Below are 18217 nucleotides of genomic sequence, written 5' to 3' on the forward strand. Positions count from 1 at the left end.
ATTGTTTACCCAGAACTCCTTAAAATATCAAACTCAGAGTTGATGACACAGGTTTTTTATTTTGGCTAAATCAGGCAGTTAAAGGGAAATCTTTCATATTGAATGACGTCTTTTAAAAAGGCCCCTGCTGCCGTACAGTTCATCTACGGTTTAGTATTTAAATTTGTTTTTTTAACAGTTGACTTTTTTTTTTGCACATTGCCAAAACCTTTTTAAACAGTTTTGTGTGTGTTACTGTGTGTATTAATTCCATCCAACTATTTTGACAAAAGTTAAAATGAAATTTTTCCAACGATAAGAGATTTCTGGAATTAGCTGATAAAAAATAAATCTCAACAAATATTTGCCTGTTATTTTGTAAAACTCAAAATGCAAACTGTCAATTTTAAAGTACGTCTTTGTAATAAATAAATTTATGGGGTTCCTAATTTCCTAATTCTGATTAAAAACATTTTTTTTCTTGCTTCCAAGGCTCAAAAATGACCAAAACAGTCAAAAACAGCTGCCCACTTTAATATGTAACTCAAAAGGCCTTTTTCCGAAACAAAAACATATTTAAGTTTGTTATATTAATGGAGGTCATTTTTGTTAGAATTTGAATGTTTTATTGAGTGTTCTGGGCAGATAAAATGTGAAAACCAGGCAAAAGCAAGATTATTTCTTTATGTATGAAAGGCTTATTTTTTTAAATTTTTTTTTGAACGGGTCATTTTTAAACCATTGTCCCTTTACTTTTTAGCCATTGGATTTGCTTAGGTCACTATCCTGTTGCCGGACCCAAATCTTACCTTCTAGCTGTTTGTCAGATGGCCTAAATATTTATTTACAACAAGAGAGAGAGAGGGTGGTGTAGCCAAAGAGATTTAGTCATCTGTACTTAAAAAGGGTTAAACAGCTCATTCTTGTCGTGCTTTGTGTTCTCTTCAGATGTCTCATGCAGCCGTCAGCACTCTCTGCCGCTCCATTAAGCTGCAGTGTGAGCTTTACTCATCACGTCAAATAGCCATCTGCTTGGACCCCTACTGTGGCCTGGGCTTTGTCCTGTGGTGCCTCTCTAGGTAGCTCATCACAAAAAAAATAAAAAGAGTTTTCCTTATAACTTGTGGCTCCTGTAAATATTTGTGGGTGTTTCTGTTTGTGTTCAGTGTCTACTCAGGTCACCAGTCCATCCTTATTCCTCCCATGGAGCTGGAGAGCTCGCTGGCGGTGTGGTTGAGCACGCTCAGTCAGTACAAGATCAGAGACACCTTCTGCTCCTATTCGGTCATGGAGCTCTGCACTAAAGGCCTGGGTACCCAGACGGAGATGCTCAAGGTCAGAGTTGCTCTTACACAGTCTGCCACATGTGGTTCTCTGTCTAAAATTAGCTTCAGAAGCTGCTTTGGGATTTTGTTTTTCAAAAGACTTATTAAAACATGAATAATGAGAACCTGTTTGATGCTTTGCCAAGGATTCTTTAAGTAAGATTATGTGGTAAAATCATTTAAGACATTGGCTTTTTTCCTCAGAACCTTAAACATTAAACTCAAACAACATTAAAAAAACATCAGCCCATATTAAGTGTAATTAATGAATGGGTATAAAGCATTTTGAATCAAAATGTGCATTTAGCCAGGTCCTTTAATTCTCCTGTGAGGTCCAGTTTCACCAAATAGTTGGCTGTTTGTCTGCAGACACGAGGTCTGAATCTGTCCTGCGTACGGAGCTGCGTGGTCATCGCAGAGGAGCGACCTCGCCTGGCTCTTTCTCAGTCTTTCTCCAAACTCTTTAAAGATCTCGGCTTGTCGCCGCGGGCGGTCAGCACCGCCTTCGGCTCCAGGGTCAACCTGGCCATCTGCCTGCAGGTTAGTTTAAGACGGCGGTGAACCGTCACCCAAGTGTTTGCTTTGTTTCCACACAAATGCTTTAACTGAAACCTGTTAAGGTTCAAAATTAGTGGAGCAGCTCTAAGTTACTTTTTCATTCTAATGTTTCCTGTCTGGTCTTCCAGGGCACAGCTGGACCGGACCCCTCCACTGTCTATGTGGATATGAAGTCCTTGCGTCATGACAGGTATGAACAAAAGCTGAACGAGCACAGGTGCTTGTTACATGGTTTGACTGGTCAAAAGAAAAATATTCTTCACTCAGATCAAACTGGTCGCCTTGATAGCAATATGTTGTGTTTGTCTTCCCTCAGGGTGAGGCTAGTGGAAAGGGGGGCACCACAGAGTATTCCACTTATGGAGTCAGGCACTGTAAGAATCACTTTGTAATTTGTTAAAGTGTTTGGGTTGAACTTTAGAATAAGATCTCATCCGATTTTGTTCTCTTAGATTCTGCCTGGAGTCAGGGTCATCATAGTCAACCCAGAAACCAAAGGTCCACTGGGAGATTCACACCTGGGGGAGGTGAGTGGAGACACCGGATCACGCTGTTACTGTTCAGAGTTAGCTTTATGCCCTTCCTTTTACCAGTTGAGGCTAAATCCGGAAAGTTCTTATTATTTCTGTTTATTTAAAAACTTTTGTCATTTTCTCCTTTTCTTCATTGGTCTAAGAAAAGGAAATGAGATTTTGAAAAACATTCAATTGCGTTTTCATTCAGATCTGGGTGAACTCCCCTCACAACGCCAGCGGCTACTACACCATCTATGGGGAGGAGAGCCTGCAGGCGGACCACTTCAATACCAAACTCAGCTTTGGAGATCCCCAGACTCTGTGGGCCAGAACCGGGTATCTGGGCTTCATCAAGAGAACGGAGCTGCTGGATGCAAGTGGAGGTAGGAGCATGCTCAGTGGATGCTGAGCTCAAACTGCAACTAATCAAAACTTTATTAAATAAGCAAATTCATAAATATGAAGAACCCACTCTGATGAAAACTTTGTTTTTCAATATGTTCTTGTGGTATTGTTCTAAGGACGGAGGACACACATATACATATATAAAATGAAAATTAAGCTTAAAATTGCAGTTCTGAGTATTTCTTCGGTCAAATCCCTGTGAATCAGAACACATGAGAATAGGCTGTTGGCAAAAGCTTGTAAATGTGTCGTAAAAGTTCCAGTCGGCGGCCCACAAGCTCTCTGCTCTGCTCCATTCTGATGGATGATTCTCTTGCAGACAAATAGATCCATGTACGTCTTTGTTTTCCTTGTCTGAGCTGACATCTGGCTCAAAACTGTACGGCTGGATAGCTGCAGTGTCGCCATTTCTGTTACACTGGTAATGTTATCTTGAGGTGTGAGGGGCTGTAAGCTAGCGGGGGAGCACGTAAACAGATGAATGATGGGAAGTGTGGAAGGACTTACTCATGGCCAACAGTTCTGCTTACAATTAAAGTTAAATTTCTAATAAATTGTTGCAGCTCTGCAGAAAGTGTGTCCTAGAAAACGACACAGGCTTTTGGATTTTGGCTAAAAATGGCATCATCATAATTAAAAGACCACTGGGAACACTTTTTACAAAGACGATTGGAGTGGAACTTTAATATAGTAGGTTTGATGTAAATAACTGGGTTCAGGTGCAGTAGTGCAGGGGAAGCATGATGCTAAAAGGGGGTAGAAGCTGTCTTGTATGCTAATATGATTCCATGAATTTTCTTCCCTAAATTTTATGAAATGGGAATAAAAACAGCTGATCTTTCTTCCCTTGCTTTTTCCTATAAAATGAACATAAAGGTGTAAAGAGCAGCCTTTTAATGGGATCAGTAGTTATGTAAATTTTCACTACTCTCCTCACTGTAGTAAAACCTGTTCTCTCTCCTGCTCCAGATCGCCATGATGCCTTGTTTGTGGTGGGCTCTCTGGATGAAACGTTGGAGTTGAGGGGTTTGCGTTACCACCCCATTGATATTGAGACTTCTGTGTCCCGAGCCCACCGCAGCATTGCTGAGAGGTCAGAGTCTTCTCCTTTTTCTCTCTCTCTCACTTCATTCAAACAGTGAGCCTGACCAGACACTTCTTCCCTGCAGTGCTGTGTTTACATGGACCAACCTGCTGGTGGTGGTGGCAGAGCTGAGTGGGTCAGAGCAGGAAGCGTTGGACCTGGTGCCGCTTGTAACCAACGTGGTCCTGGAGGAGCACCATCTCATTGTGGGGGTGGTGGTCATCGTGGACCCCGGTGTGATCCCCATCAACTCCAGGGGGGAGAAGCAGAGAATGCACCTGCGAGACTCCTTCCTGGCGGACCAACTGGACCCCATTTACGTGGCCTACAACATGTGAACACATTTCAGAAACTGATGCAGAAAGCTGAGCCGAGCTCTGAAAACAGACGAGGGGAGAGGCACGGGGGTCTGAAGAGTCACACCGCTGATGTTACGCCTCCAACACACGGTGAGACCACACCGCGTTGGAATGTGAGGACTTTCACGACATGCTTCCCTCTCAAAAATTGTTCCTTCTTTGCTTCCACCCACTCGATTGCTGCACTCCAGGCTCTATAACGGCTTGAGATTAGACAAAACCTGCAAGTTGAAGAAATCCATTCCACTTCTACATCAGCTGTCCTGAGCATGTTTTTAAAGACTTGTTTTTCCAAAAGGAAACCCCCCCTAAATCCCCTTTTCTTCATCCTGACCCCAATAACTTAGTGTTTTTAGTTTCATTTCAGTTCTGAAGGGCAGGGTTGCGCACTGGAACTTCTTGCTTCCCTTGCACTTAATGCCCTCGTCCATCCGATTCCACCCTCTGCCCCTCTCATCCCTCCCACCTCCTCTGCTGCTTTCACAAAAGGAAATCCACATCAGTATTAAAGTGCCACCAGCGACCACAGGCCCACAGTGGCGGTCCTGACTTTATCTTCCTACCAGGTGCACAGTGGTTCTCACCTCCAGTCAGATACTGTAATTGTCAGAAGACTTGGTGTCAACATTCACACTTTTGAGAAACAATCTTAAAAAAAATAATCCTTACTTGCTGTGGGACTCAAGCACATCCAAACCTAGAGAGTAAAGACAAAACGGATTCCTTGTTTTTGGTGCAAATAGAAGTTGCTGAGTTAGTTAGAATGTATGATTGTGGTAGTGATAATAACTTTATCATACGAGGATCTGCAGGTGTGCATGTTACTAATTGAGAGTGCAATTGATTTCTACTAGTAAGCTAATAAGAAGAAACAAATGGGGAAAAAACATCAGTATGAATTGGTTGCAGCACTGGATCAGCTGTTGGCTAGTCAGAAATGAATACCTGGTGTAATTTGACCCACCTGGACGATGGTAATTAGGGCAGTTTTTCTTTTTAATGGACATTTTGCAAGTTTCTACGTTTTAATTTTTAAAAATGTTCTAATCAACCCAGCTGGTTAAAGCCTCTGGTTACACCTGGACATCAACATGCTCCTCTGTGATTCTATTCAAAGAGAAAAACTTTATGCACACCAATTCAACAAACATGTCTGCATCAGTGGGTTTGCACACTTCTTTTGATAAATCCCTAAAATGTGATACTATGGTTTCTAATAGTTACATGTCTAATTTAAGTCCTCTGCGTGAGGCTCTACTGCATTATTTATTAGGCAGCAGATAAGTAAGAAACCCCATCAATTCACCAGGTAAAGTATTTATTGTGTAGAAAAAAAAAACTGCTGTAAGAGAAGATTTAAGAACCAGCAGCTTGTTTTGGGGGGACTAAAACTCAAAGTTTTAGTTTTATTGTGTTTACAGCATTAGTTCTTAGAGAGCGTTAGGTTTTATGTAAATGAGTCATCCAGCATCTGCTAACTCCACCTCATTCACATTTTGATGGGATCCTATCTGCAGACCTGAACTGCACGGTAACATTGGAATCACTGAAGATGCATGTTAATATCAGGTGTAAAGAGGACCAAAGAAAATCTGTTTTCGTCATATTCCAGTGTCAGATTAGTCTCTGTGTGACCATCATTCTGAAAACACATAGTTGCTTGTTAGAGATCATAAACCTTGAAAGTGCAAACAGTTTGCAGCTGGACTGTTCCTTGTTTTAGATGTCAAAAACAAGCATCATGATCACGTAATTTTCCCCGTTTTAACATTCAGATGGATCAACGTAAACGGCCCTACATTTCTGGAGACGCATTCAAAGCGGCACTGTGTGTCAGTAAACCATCCTTGTTGGTTATGAGAAACATTTCGTAGGCGTTTCTTCTCCTGCAGATCCTATGCACACCTCTGTAACTGCATCGGACTTTTATGAGAGGCACAACCTGTCAGCGCCGCTGGCATTCCATGTTGATGTTCGTGAACATAAAGGTTAGCACAAATTCAGCATAAATCTGTGAATATCTTCAAAGGACAAAGTAGAAGTATGTGGACCTGAAGTTTCTTTATGATTGACCATCTTCAAAAAAAAAAACCTGCTAGATTTCAGACTGTACAGAGTTTCTATTGTTAAGTTTCATAACTTTGCAGTACTCGTATCAAAAGAAGGCAGGTCAGTGCCTTTCACCTTGAAGACATTCATGGTTATGATCTGTTGATTAAAAAAAAAAAAAAAGAAATTAAATAAGTGAGGAGAGAACTTTGCCTTATTTAACTTGTGGAACTTATATTGCCATTTCAAACTCTTCACTTTGAATGTTTGAGAAATTAAACACAAAGTTCAAACTCAACTTTAAACCTAAGATTCAAAATGTGTCTTACGTTTAAGTTTTAAGTTGTCTCATGTTTTTGATTTGAACATTTTCCGTGTCCTTCTGGATATCTAACACTGAAAACAAAAAGATACACGAGGAACAATCGATGAGAAACCTGTGAAGTAGAAAAAAAACTCAAATCCACTTGAAAAGGCAGTACAATAAAAGAAATGAGGGTAAAACAATGTAAATACTGTATTACTAGTGTGACTGTACATGGAAATGGAGTCTATAGATAAAAACTTGACAGATTTTTCATACTTGACACAATTTTTTTGCATGTTTATTTTCCGCATCCTTTTGCTAAAGAGGTTAGTGGGGCAAAATCAATTTGCACTTTCTCCAAATCATTTTATGTATGTGTGTGTCCATAAGGGAATACATGTGGGCATGCAGGCTCTCAGTTTGACAGACATTTGGCTTTTTATGGTGAAACGAGCTTTGTGTTTTGTAAGAACCAGAAAATATCAAGACCCTTTTTTCTTTTTGTATTACTTCCCGTTTTTTATGTCGCCTCCACTGTATTGTATTCTCCCCATGCAGGATTAGTATTTAATATATTTTATAGGATTCTCATCAATATTTTCCTGATGTAATTTGCATTTGGAGCTGCACAACTCTGGCAAACGGCTGGCTTCATTTGGAAGCCGTTTGTCGTTCAGTGGAAAACACTGAGGACTTGTATGCGAGCCAGTAAGTTAGCCGTGTGGTAATTGCTTTGTCGCTACCGTTTCACTTCACTTTTAATAAAGTTTTCTAATTTCATCTTGGCTTTTGAGCCTTTTTTAACAGACATTGGTGCTATTCAATAATGGACTGTTGACAGATTTTGTCCTCCAATGTCATCTACAGAAAAGGTTTCTTCCTGGATGGCTTTTGTTTTGTGTGAAAAGAATTCTTTTCCTCGATTCTCATCCCCTTGAATCTTAAATAACTCCTAATCAGCCTTATATGGTAAAAAGTCTCTTGAGCAGGAAACCGTGACAACCAAACATATCCTACCTTTAACTTCAGTTTTGAACTTGTGATGTGAGAAACCTTCAAACCTCTGCTGTTTTCTAAGCACAAAAATACCCGTAAATGTGAGGTAATGACGAAGGAAGCTTTCTCACAGACACAATAACTCAAGGGCCACAGTTTATACCTCTGCAACTGTCTGTTCGCTATGCATCTCCAAACTGCAACAAAGTCACTCTGGACTCGACAATGGTGCGATATCCTGTCTTGACGACAACACTGTCACACTGTCATTGGATGTGTCAACTAATGTCAAATGTTATGTCAAATAAAAAGAAATCCTTTGTCAGAATTTCTGCTTTTTCTTTTCTTCCTCTGAACCTGATGCCTCTTTCCACCAGGGGGCAGTGTTTGAACTTCATCTCCAAAAAAATGCAACATCATTTTGGTAGTGTCACAGATCAGTTTCTTCTTTGACACCGATTGTTTGAAAAACTGAAAAAGTAGTTACTCATCACAACATAAAGATCTCACATGGACTATACCACTAAAACACACACACACACACACACACACACACACACAAAGAGGCTATTTCTCACATCAGTGAATAATTACTGTGCTTTCTTTAAAAACATTTATTGTTGCAAAGAACATGGTGGATACAACCATTTGTTTACTTTTGCTGACAAAATAACCCCAGCTTTCTTTTCTACTGTTCTCATTGAAAGCATAGGTTAAGAATAATACTTCAACTTTTAAGTTTAAGAGGTTGGGAAGGCCTGTAGGCTAGCTGGAGAAAGTTTAAACAAATGAATGTCTAGAAGTATGGGCAGGCTACGCCAACAGTCCCGCCCACAACTCAAAGGTGAACTTCTGGCGCTCTGCAGAAACTATTTCCTAGAAAATGACAGTTTTCTTTTTTAAATTTTGGCTAAAAATGGTATAATCCTTGTTAAAAGACCACTGGGGATTGCTTTTAGAATAGATGTAAATATGATTGGAGTAGGGCCTTAAAGTCTATGACCTCTGAAGAAAAGAGTCCTGTCATAGCATGACCTGGTAGACTGTGAATCTTCACATACGTGATCAAAGAATAGACATTTGCATAAACTATAAATGTATGGTTGTGTGGAAAACAACAGCGTTCAACCATCTGGTCTTCAGTTCTTTATTGCTGATTTGAAAGCAGCATCAGAACTGTGCTCAGCAGAGGTGAGATCAGTGCTACTCTCAGTCTGTGTGCAGTTGCAGCAGCTGCCTGTGCCTGAACCGCCTTGAGCCAGTCCGCAAACCTGCTGATTCGCGAGTACACCCCAGGTCTGCGAGGAAGTCCACACTCCTCTCCAAAACTTGTCACTCCCACCACATAAAACCTGTCATCACTCTCACTGTAACACTGCAGGGCTCCTCCACTGTCACCCTGAACAGGCACAAGCATCAGCAGCCTGTTACTGGCATTAAACGGTGCAGGTGTAAAAGGCTTTCTCAAAACCCCAAAAAAACGGAAAAGGATGTGTGTACCTGGCAGGAATCTGCGGCTCCACTTTCCAGGCCCGCACAGAGCATGTTTTCAGTAATGAAGCCGTCATACCATGTGAACTGGTTGCACCTTCGTCGTTCAATAAGCTCCACCTCAGCCTCCTGCAGATTGTTCATCAGTCTGCCTGAGTCCAGAAACAAGAGCTCTGATCAATTAGTTTGACTTCCGAAGCTTTATGAAACACAGAAAAAAACCTTACAGGACTGCTCAAATTGTGCTTAAAGACCCATTTAGCTAATCTTTTGATCAGTTTTAAAAGTGTTCCAGTGGTTTTAAGTATGATTATGCAGTTTTGAGACGAAATTTTATATACCTATGGTTTTTTAGGAGATAGTTTCTGCAGAGCGGCAGTAGTGGTAGAAATATGTCTCTGAGTTGTGGGCAGGACTGTAAGCATGGATCAACCCCGCCCCTCTTTCCTTCTTTATTGCTGAGAGCTGTCTGTTTATGTTCTCCCACTGGCTTACAGCCCCACACACCCTAGCGAACATTATTAGTGCAACAAAAATGGCAAGCAATAAGAGCTGATGGAAAAATGGCTCTAAACTGCGCTGGATAGCTTCAATATTGCTCGCCATTTTTGTTGTACTGCTAATGTTAGATTGGGATTGTGTGGGGGGCTGTAAACTAGCGTAAGGGGGTGTAAACAGAGAGGAATCAATAACTGAGTGATTATGATTAATTACTTTTCATTTAAGACACTTCATTTTATACATGTTTTAAATATTTGACTTAATTTATTCTAAATCAATCTCATGTGTCAGAACGACTAGCCAGGCAGGCAGTCCTTGCTGTGATGGATTTCTACATGACTAAAACTGTTGGTAAAAGTCATGAATTACTAACAGGGGTTGTCCTTCTAAAATGAACCATCAAGATGACAGCCTTTCTATGTTATTGCGTCATGAATAAATCATGTTTGGGCCAGATGCTCTGTATCTGGAAGAAAAACACTTTAACTGATATTTTACTTGGGAAAAAAATAGGATATCAATAATTTAACAGTGATTAAGGCTTCATAAAATACTTTTTTCTCTTCATATTTCTGCTAAATGTTTTCCCAGTAAATACATGGTATAGCCCTTAACCCTTCCTGCCTTGGCTGTCCCTTTAAAATGATTGCTGGGGTCACAAAGTTGTGATTCCTCTATCCGTATGCATGAGATACAGCAGAATCAGTGGTCACTTGCACCAACCTTTGTAGTAAGAGCTCCCCCACCCAGTAATGAAGCAGTGGGTGAAGTTGAGGACGAACTCATGGGTCACACTGTAAGGAGTGCAGGCGGGCTGGACGTGGCTGGTAAAGTTGAAGGGAGAGCGGAGACGAAGCAGCATAATATCGCTGTCAGATGTGAAGTCATCATAGTCCTCGTGCATTTTCATCTCACTGATGTAGCGGATCTGAGAATGAGCTCCTGGATCTGACCACACACGTAGTCCTGCCACCACACGAACATGACTTCTGAAGATCTGTCTGAACACAGAAGAGTCCGTTGAATTCTGGCTTTCTCTCCACTTACCCAGAAAACCTAAACAAACCTCACATCTGAGAGATTTCAATCCAGATGCCCCACAATTTGCAACATCCTTACCTCATCACAACACGCCATTTTACCTCAGCTGTTTCTGAACAGAAAACTGCACTACTCTAAACGACTCATACAGACTATCTTCACTTTGCACATGTACACTTTTACACTTTTTTGGGATAAAAGGCAAACTTTTATAAAAAGAAATTGTGTTTATTGTGTTTTAAACATGTTCTTGTAGCATTTTTCTCATAATGGAGAAAATATAGAAAGAAAATATAGCTCAAAGTCGAGTTTCTGAGTAATTCTTTGTTCAAATTGTTGTGAATCAGGAGCTCCATTCTGATGCATCCACTTGCAGACGACTAGATCTACATGTCTTGTTTTCCTCGTCCAAACTGGTATCTGGCTTAGAATGTACGGCTGGATAGCTCTGATATTGTTTGCCATTTTTTGTAATGGTAGTGTTAGGTTGAGGTACAGTATGGGGGGCTGCAAGCCAATGGGAGAGAGGGTAAATAAAGGGATGATGGGAAATGGACGTAAACTTACTGAACACAACGAACCTGCCCACAACTCGGAGGGAAATTTCTAATGAACTTCTGCCATTCTGCAGAAATTATGTCCTAGAAAATTATTTTTTTTAATTTTTTAATTTTACCTATAAACAGCACAATCATAATTAAAAGACAACTCGAAATGCTTTTAAAATAGATCAAAAGATGACCGGATTGGGTCTTTTTACTATATATTTTACTATATTTACATGTATGTGAAACACAAAATCTGAATTTAAAAGTTAAATCTGGTTATAATTCTGACTGCACAGATGCTCGCGCACACTTTAGATGAGCTGACTGCACAAGTTCTGCTGCTGTCTTTTTTCTAGTTTGTCAAAAATTGTGTACTGAAAAAAGTGACATGCACAAAATTGCTATTTGCGAGTACGAGAGGCAGGTGGGCTTCTTATTCTTACAGGTATTTGCTGAAGCAATGTGACGCTGTGAGCACCCAGTGGGAGTCAAGGATTGTTCCGCCGCAGTGATGCTTTGAATTTATCTGGATGCTGACCTGCCAAGGCCATGCCCCCTCTACAGCCTCTCGACCACCCACTATGCGGGACATGCCAGGGGGTCCGACAAGGGGTCGCTGTCCACAACCTGGACAGGAGCAAACAAACATGTCAGGCTTTTTGTAGGAATTTTGAAGTGGCGGCTAAAGATTTACACCTTAATTTAAACTTAACCTTTAATTGGTGTCATTCTGTCATTTGTTTTTTGTTTAGATTTAGTGTAGATTTTTTACTATAAAGTTTTTTCATGGAATCAAAACAGAAAACAGAAAACAACCCAATAAGTTTAAACGCGTTTTTTTGTCAGTTGCAAATGTCAGAAGAATAATTTTCTATCAAAACATTCTCAAATTACCAAATGAGGTGCACAAACATTTAGTTGCTTTTCTTTATTAGGGTTCTAAAATGAAATAACAATCATAGGATGGCGTATCAATTCAAATGTGTATCCTGGACACTTTGTTATTATTTAAAGTAATTTAAAAAATACTTTCAATATGTAGCCCAAATTAATAGGCAAACTTCTGTATACTTAAATAACAATTGTACTTTTGAAAGAAAACACACACACATGTTCTTGTTGTGCTAATACACATAAAATATGCATATACACATAAAAACAACTGACAAACTTAATATTTCATGGTTTAAATGTGTCATAAACTCAATGAATTGTCTATTTATGGTTAAGGGAAATTAGAATTAATTTATATTAATGTGTATGTGAATGTATGTGTAGGATGATAAATATTTTCCAATCAATCAATTCCCGACTCTTCTCTTCATCCTAATTTTTAGATATATTTTTCTGTTTGTCTTCTTTAGTTTTACTTTTGTTTGGATAACTTGAAATAAACCAATTCCAATATCAATTATGATCCAATCGAATCCAATATTAGAAATTATTTAAGATAAAAACTCAAAAAATGTTAAGCAAATGTCCATAAAGTTCAATGGCAAAGTATTGTTTATATTAACAGACCGTTAGTGTTCTATTTCTAAGGGGTTACTGTCAAATATGAAAGTAGAAAAATAACTTAATAATCATTAATGTACAGCAACTGTTGCCCCCCGTCCACTGAGACACTTACTGTGTTGTGTAGAGGCTGGCGCAGTAACACACCACACGCTCAGAAACATCACGACAGCGTTGAACTCCATTTACTTTGAAACTTTTTTGAACACGTTTAAAACAAACAAAACTTCCGGCTAGTGACGTCATTCGCAGGTCAAGCTAGTTTTTTTCCGCCGAGTTTAAAATAGCTAACGAATATTATTCCCCTTAAAAATAATCGATGAAAAAGTAATTACGTCGACATTTTAGTTGGTATATAGACTAAAAACAACATTTTGTCAATTAATCCAAATTTATCGGTTAATTTATGAAGTTTTGTGGATTTTAAAAAAGGTTTTCTTGAATTGCATCCTCCTATTTTGTCGACTTGATACCCGCTGTTGTTTTTACATAATTTGCCATAATTTGTTGTTTGTATACATGTATTATTATTATATATTTTTTGTTGCCTATGTTAGCTGTTTTCTGGTAAACCACTGGCTCCCGTTAGATCCGGTCACTAAACTAAACGCGGCCAGAACGCGTTTATTGGGGACCCCCCCCCCCCCCTCTCTCTCTCTCTCTCTCTTTTTGATCTTATATCCCGAGCCCCGTCCTGGAGGAACTCGTTTTGCTTTCAGGCCGATTTCATTTTTTTCTAATTCACGAAAAAAACCCACTTGCAGACACTCCCTCACATTGATTCTGCCGAGAGTCATCAATTATGCAGGGAAGCTGCGCGCACTGAAGGGGAAGACAGCAGCAACAATATGGCGACAACCGCAGTTTCTCCCCAATCTTCTCCACATCTGCAGTCCTATGACTGCCCCCAGGAATTACTGTAAGACCAACAAAGTGAGTACCCTTCATTTCTAGACGTTTGTGGAAAGCGCGAGGGTACGCCAGTGGTCGGTAGTGGGGGTGGGGGGTGTTTAGCCGGGATTTTGTGTAGCCTAAATGTCGCAGAACTGCCCCCCCTCCCCTCTCTCTCTTTTCTCTCATTTTCCTTGAGCGGGATTGCACCGGGTGTCTGCGCTCCCCGAGCATCTCCTGAACGGAATTGCCCGTGGGGGGGTGGATTCTTAATTTACCAACCCGTTTATGTCGAGTGCAAGGATTTTATGATCGGGAGGCTTTGAGTCCCGCGAGCTTAGATTGGGGAGTAAAACGCAACATTAAAGGGTCCAGGCAGTGCGCCGACGTCTGTCTGTTCCAGACCTGGAACTCGCCCCCACCCACCCACCTACCTACCTCCCCCCGCAAAAAAAACTCGACTGGTTTATCATCAGTTTGATTTTTTTGGTTGGATTTTATTCGGGAATAATGAAGTGCAAACGCAAGGCTTCATAAATGGGCTGACGCCGTGTGAGTATCCATGATCTTCATCACATTTGCTTTCCTCCAGGTGATCTTGACAGCGCCATCAATCCTCCTAGTTGTTGCGGCTGCATGTGCTAATTTAAAAAAAAACATCTATATTAACCTGTGCTACATAGATTCATAGCCGGGCTTGTATTTTTGCACACACATTGATTTGCCTGCGTTCATGGCTTCTTCACGGGTGTGGTGCAGATCCCGCACGAGCAAAGACGCACCGGAATTTACAGGGGGGAAAAAAATCCCCATATAGCACTTACTATTGAGAATAGTCGATGTTGACCATAAAACGTCGATAAATCTCTGTTGAAAGCGTAAACATTTTCACCATGGAGTGAACCACCCACTGCAGCAGTGATGCTTTGGCCAAATTGGTTGGAACAGGCCACTTCTCTGCGCAGCATAACCAACAGATCCTCACCAAGGAAGGCGGAACAGGACGTTTCGTTTTCCTTTCATGGGCTTTAATCATGGGACACATAAACCCCACTGTCGCTGTCATCTTTTCCCTCCCTAAATGTGTTTGCATGTTTACCACAGTGTAAACCTGATTGGTTTGATCCGAATGAAACTTAGATCCATCCTGCAGAAGAGACACTGCATGATGACTGCTGTAATCACGATTAGGGTTTGAAATATAAACGGATGGCCTGAACTCTATACCGTTCGGCGCCAAGCCTAAGCATGACTACTTTTCTAAGGAGAAAGTGCTTTGGATTTCTCCCCCTGTGCGCACGCATTCACGCGGGCACGCACGTGCTCTGCGCGGTGCTGAAGCGGACAGCGTCAGCAGTGCAGCAGAAGGTTCCTGTGTCCATTTTAAAGCGCGCGTCCTGGCTCGCAGAGGGCATGTTTTCTGCGCGTGTTTGGGAGTGTTTGCGCGTGCGTTCGTGCACACACGGAGTCTTTCCTGGGTGATATCAGCTTCACACGTCGAGCACTTGCAATTACAGGGTGTTATGCAACAGGGGAGGAGGGGAGCGACGGGCCTGGTGATTCAGGTCCACCTAGTTCCTCTTCATCTCCAATGAGTGGAAAATAAAGGTGCTTGTGGAAAGAAAATGGGTTTAAAGAACACAAAACTCCAACGTTTATTTCTAGGCATGGCTCAGCTCTTTTCCCCATCAATTGACATGTTCTTTTGCTTACATGGTTCCACCTCTGCAGCTTTACAGTTTTCTTTTGTTTAAAAGGCTTTTTCTGTTACTGTAAAAAAAAAAGAGTGGAAACTTAAACAAGTATTCATTGGAGAGCTTCCTTTTAGTCTCTCTTTATAAATGACCATAATTGGTCACATTTTTCTCCTGCTTCTGACAACCCTTTACTGACTAAAAGCATCGGAAAAATGTGTTTTTTTAAACAAGGCACAATTATTTAAATTATGTTCATTACTTGTACTAATGTCTTACATCTGAATGTCACAAATTTTCAAATTTGGTTTGCATTGATTAGTTTGTAGCAATGCAATGATTCACTTTCCCCACAGTTCAGTTCAAACCTTGATTTTTGGCTCACAGTTTTGTTTCAATATATGATTTTTGTGTATTGCAAAACAGCAACATCAACAAAAAACTAAAAGTTTAGAAAATTCCTTTTTTTAAACGGAGTAACAATAAAAAGAAACCTTTCAGTCGGCTTAAACCAAGCCGGGTGTAATGTAATAAAACATTAAATAATAAATCCTTCTTAAATTTAGCACAAGACGCTTTTAACATAAACATACGGTTTGCAGTAGGGATGCAATGGTTTATTTGTCCCACAATTGGGTTTAAGTTTATACTTTTAGAGGTAAACATGAACTGCAAAGTGATATTTCATTATGTATTTCTGCTGCTTCTTGCAGAACTGCTTCTGTGGATGGTACAAACCTAATGACCAAGTAGCTGCAGGATGAAAACATGGCTGCACCCCTTCTCGCACCGCCAGGACCTGATAGCTTCAAGAGGTTTACCAAGGAATCTTTGGTTTTCCTTGAGCAGCGCATCAAAGAGGAGAAAAACAGGAAGCCGCCCAAGCAGGACAGCAGCTACAGAGATGATGATGACGAGAACAAGCCGAGACCCAACAGCGACCTGGAGGCTGGGAAGAGCCTTCCCTACATCTATGGAGACATCCCTAAAGGAATGGTGGCGGTACCACTGGATGATTTGGATCCCTTCTACATGCATACTCAAAAAGTGAGTTTTAAAAAGACACTAGGTTGAGTATTTTATCCAAACACTGTTTGATACACGTAAAATTTTCTGAAGGAGGAAACCAATAAGTTTAAAAGGTTTGCAAGAAACAAATTTATCTACAATTTAGCATGTTGGATCTGTTGCTTCGTGCCTATAACAAATTAGAAAGTTTCGGATCAAGGAACTTTCCAACTTATACAGAACCAGTTATAATTTAGCAGCTTCTTTATCAACTGTAACCGGATGTTCTTGTGATCCTCATTTGATTAGATTGATCAGCAGTCCAGTTTGATCGTTCCAGTAAACCATAAATGTCAGTTTCACGCAGAGGTCTCTTGATTAAAGGCTTCATAACGTCACAGTGAGTCATACGTAGTCAGAAAAAAGGGAAGACATTTAGTTTGAGCTGGTTGACTTCCAGGTAGAAGATGTTTGCAGTTATTTGAATATTATAATTAGATGGCATCTCCTAATTATGATGGTTTTATTCTTTGAGGACCTTCAGGGAACGTGAGAGATGATGTGAAAGGGGTTGTTGCAGTGTCTCTTATGTGTTTGGAGGACTTTAGGGAAAGGTTAGAGGCAGTTACCGTGGAAAGACTATTGTTCCACATGGTTGATTTTCTTAATTGTTCAAAACCTAATCTGTGGCAGACAAGAGAAGCAGCAGCAGCAGCAAGGAGGACCGTGGTTGTCATAAAAGGGTCGTGTCTCTCTTTGGACTTCCTGTCTTTTCTGAATCTCTATGTGAGGACAGCCAGGTGTGACCTTGAGGAGCTCTGAATATCATCAGGAAACCATGAATGACAGAGGAGATCATATTTGTTTCATGCTTTGCCTGTAATAGCATGTCTCTGAAGGAAGTTTGCAAAAATAAGGGAGATATTTCTTCCATGAGCTAAAAAAGATTAAAGCAAAGATCCTGAAGAAACTAAGCTTCCTGAAATTGAAGAGTCTATTTTAAAATCTCTGTTATTGTCATTCTAGAATGTTGTCGTCATTATTCCTTAAAATGACTGATCTTGTCGTAAGATGGAAAGTGGACAGTTGTACGTTTGAAATCCACCGTGCTAATATGTTTCCTGTCTATTTTTAAGAGACTTATGGAAAAAATGTGGGCCACAATCAGAAATAAAGTAATCAATAAGTCTAAGAATGAATGTGTGTTGTTTTGTAAAATCTACTTGAAAATAAAGGATGTAATCATGTGATTAGAGACCAATGTTAGTGTTGAGTGCTGGTATTAAGTGTTAAGTGTGCTGTATGTCTGTATCGCCTTCTCCGTCTGTCTCTGTCATGTACCTCAGAGTAAACGCTGCTCTTATGTAACCTACCAGTCCAGCACACAAGGAGGAGACATGCCTCTGATGGCACGTGACAAACATGTCCAGAATTTGTGGGACTGCTGATGTTCATTACGTTTCCATAAGGCTACATTGCCATGCAAACCAATCCTTTCGGGTTCATGTTTTTTCGAGGATCTGTCAGCTATTGTCTTCAGCTGAGTCTATTTATGGCCTTCAATCTACTCTCATTCCAATGCCAAGGGGAGCAGAAGTTGCTAGGGATCTCAGCAGCACTGACGTCAGATCAGGTGGTGACCTTGATGGTAGATGTGGGTGTCTTTGTCACTGACAGCTGACAGGCTCTACTTCTTTGCAGGAAGGTGGGGAAAAAGGTCTGAAAGGGGGGGGGGGGGTGTTCTTTTCTTATCTTTTCAAATTCCAACATTCAGACAGAGGGGTTGGAAGACCGGCTGGCTGATGACGCAGCGCCTGTTCTCCCCTTCGAGCTGGCGCTTGGAGCTGTGCCTCCCTGGCCACGAGGCCATCAAAACCCTATTTTCAAGGAGAGGCAGAACATGGACGGGCTATGAAATGACGTTAGGGCATGGATGAAATGGGGGACATAT

The 18217-nt window shown here is 40.7% G+C and overlaps 3 protein-coding genes across 12 annotated transcripts in view; 2 read left to right on the forward strand and 1 right to left on the reverse strand.

Moving 5' to 3' along the window:
- LOC101163572 (disco-interacting protein 2 homolog B-A) overlaps window positions 1–7905 on the forward strand; it is a 47980-nt gene extending 40075 nt beyond the window's left edge. For 2 of the 4 annotated variants that reach the window (XM_020704621.2, XM_020704622.2), the window contains 9 exons: window positions 928–1058; window positions 1146–1314; window positions 1674–1844; window positions 1991–2052; window positions 2179–2236; window positions 2315–2389; window positions 2586–2760; window positions 3752–3875; window positions 3952–7905. In XM_020704621.2, the coding sequence (XP_020560280.1) occupies window positions 928–1058; window positions 1146–1314; window positions 1674–1844; window positions 1991–2052; window positions 2179–2236; window positions 2315–2389; window positions 2586–2760; window positions 3752–3875; window positions 3952–4204 (1218 nt within the window). In that variant the 3' untranslated portion in view covers window positions 4205–7905. The remainder of the gene's footprint in view (window positions 1–927; window positions 1059–1145; window positions 1315–1673; window positions 1845–1990; window positions 2053–2178; window positions 2237–2314; window positions 2390–2585; window positions 2761–3751; window positions 3876–3951) is intronic. The other 2 variants (XM_011477045.3, XM_004070424.4) reach the window with 1 other exon arrangement.
- An 803-nt stretch (window positions 7906–8708) lies between these two features.
- Window positions 8709–12934, reverse strand: LOC101163815 (transmembrane protease serine 11D). 3 transcript variants are annotated; one of them, XM_020704625.1, is made up of 6 exons: window positions 12789–12916; window positions 11697–11785; window positions 10485–10570; window positions 10293–10393; window positions 9078–9220; window positions 8709–8976 (listed from the first exon to the last, which is right to left on the reverse strand). In XM_020704625.1, the coding sequence occupies exons 1-6, from the start codon at window positions 12856–12858 to the stop codon at window positions 8725–8727; spliced, it is 741 nt and encodes a 246-aa protein (XP_020560284.1). In that variant the 5' UTR covers window positions 12859–12916; the 3' UTR covers window positions 8709–8724. The 3 variants fall into 3 exon arrangements, with proteins under 3 accessions (XP_020560284.1, XP_004070473.3, XP_020560283.1); XM_004070425.4 differs by having other exon boundaries at window positions 10293–10570; window positions 11602–11785; XM_020704624.1 differs by lacking the exon at window positions 11697–11785 and having other exon boundaries at window positions 10293–10570; window positions 12789–12934.
- Window positions 12935–13405: 471 nt separating this feature from the next.
- Window positions 13406–18217, forward strand: part of LOC101168288 (sodium channel protein type 8 subunit alpha) — a 45094-nt gene continuing 40282 nt past the window's right edge. For 3 of the 5 annotated variants that reach the window (XM_023956569.1, XM_023956565.1, XM_023956568.1), the window contains exons 1-2: window positions 13407–13606; window positions 15972–16305. In XM_023956569.1, the coding sequence (XP_023812337.1) occupies window positions 16027–16305 (279 nt within the window). In that variant the 5' untranslated portion in view covers window positions 13407–13606; window positions 15972–16026. Of the gene's footprint in view, window positions 13607–13764; window positions 14117–15971; window positions 16306–18217 lie in introns of those variants that run through there. The other 2 variants (XM_023956567.1, XM_023956566.1) reach the window with 2 other exon arrangements.

This window comes from Oryzias latipes, chromosome 7 (genome assembly GCF_002234675.1).
Source record: "Oryzias latipes chromosome 7, ASM223467v1".
Classification (NCBI taxonomy): Eukaryota; Metazoa; Chordata; class Actinopteri; order Beloniformes; family Adrianichthyidae; genus Oryzias; species Oryzias latipes.

Coding starts and splice junctions, on each gene's coding strand:
- LOC101163815 (XM_004070425.4), bottom strand. CDS start 12,858: ATGGAGTTCAACGCTGTCGTGATGTTTCTGAGCGTGTGGTGTGTTACT. Junction 10,571..11,601: donor CATTGCTTCAGCAAATACCT/GTAAGAATAAGA, acceptor TTCTGTGTTCAG/ACAGATCTTCAGAAGTCATG. Junction 8,977..9,077: donor GAGCCGCAGATTCCTGCCAG/GTACACACATCC, acceptor GTGCCTGTTCAG/GGTGACAGTGGAGGAGCCCT.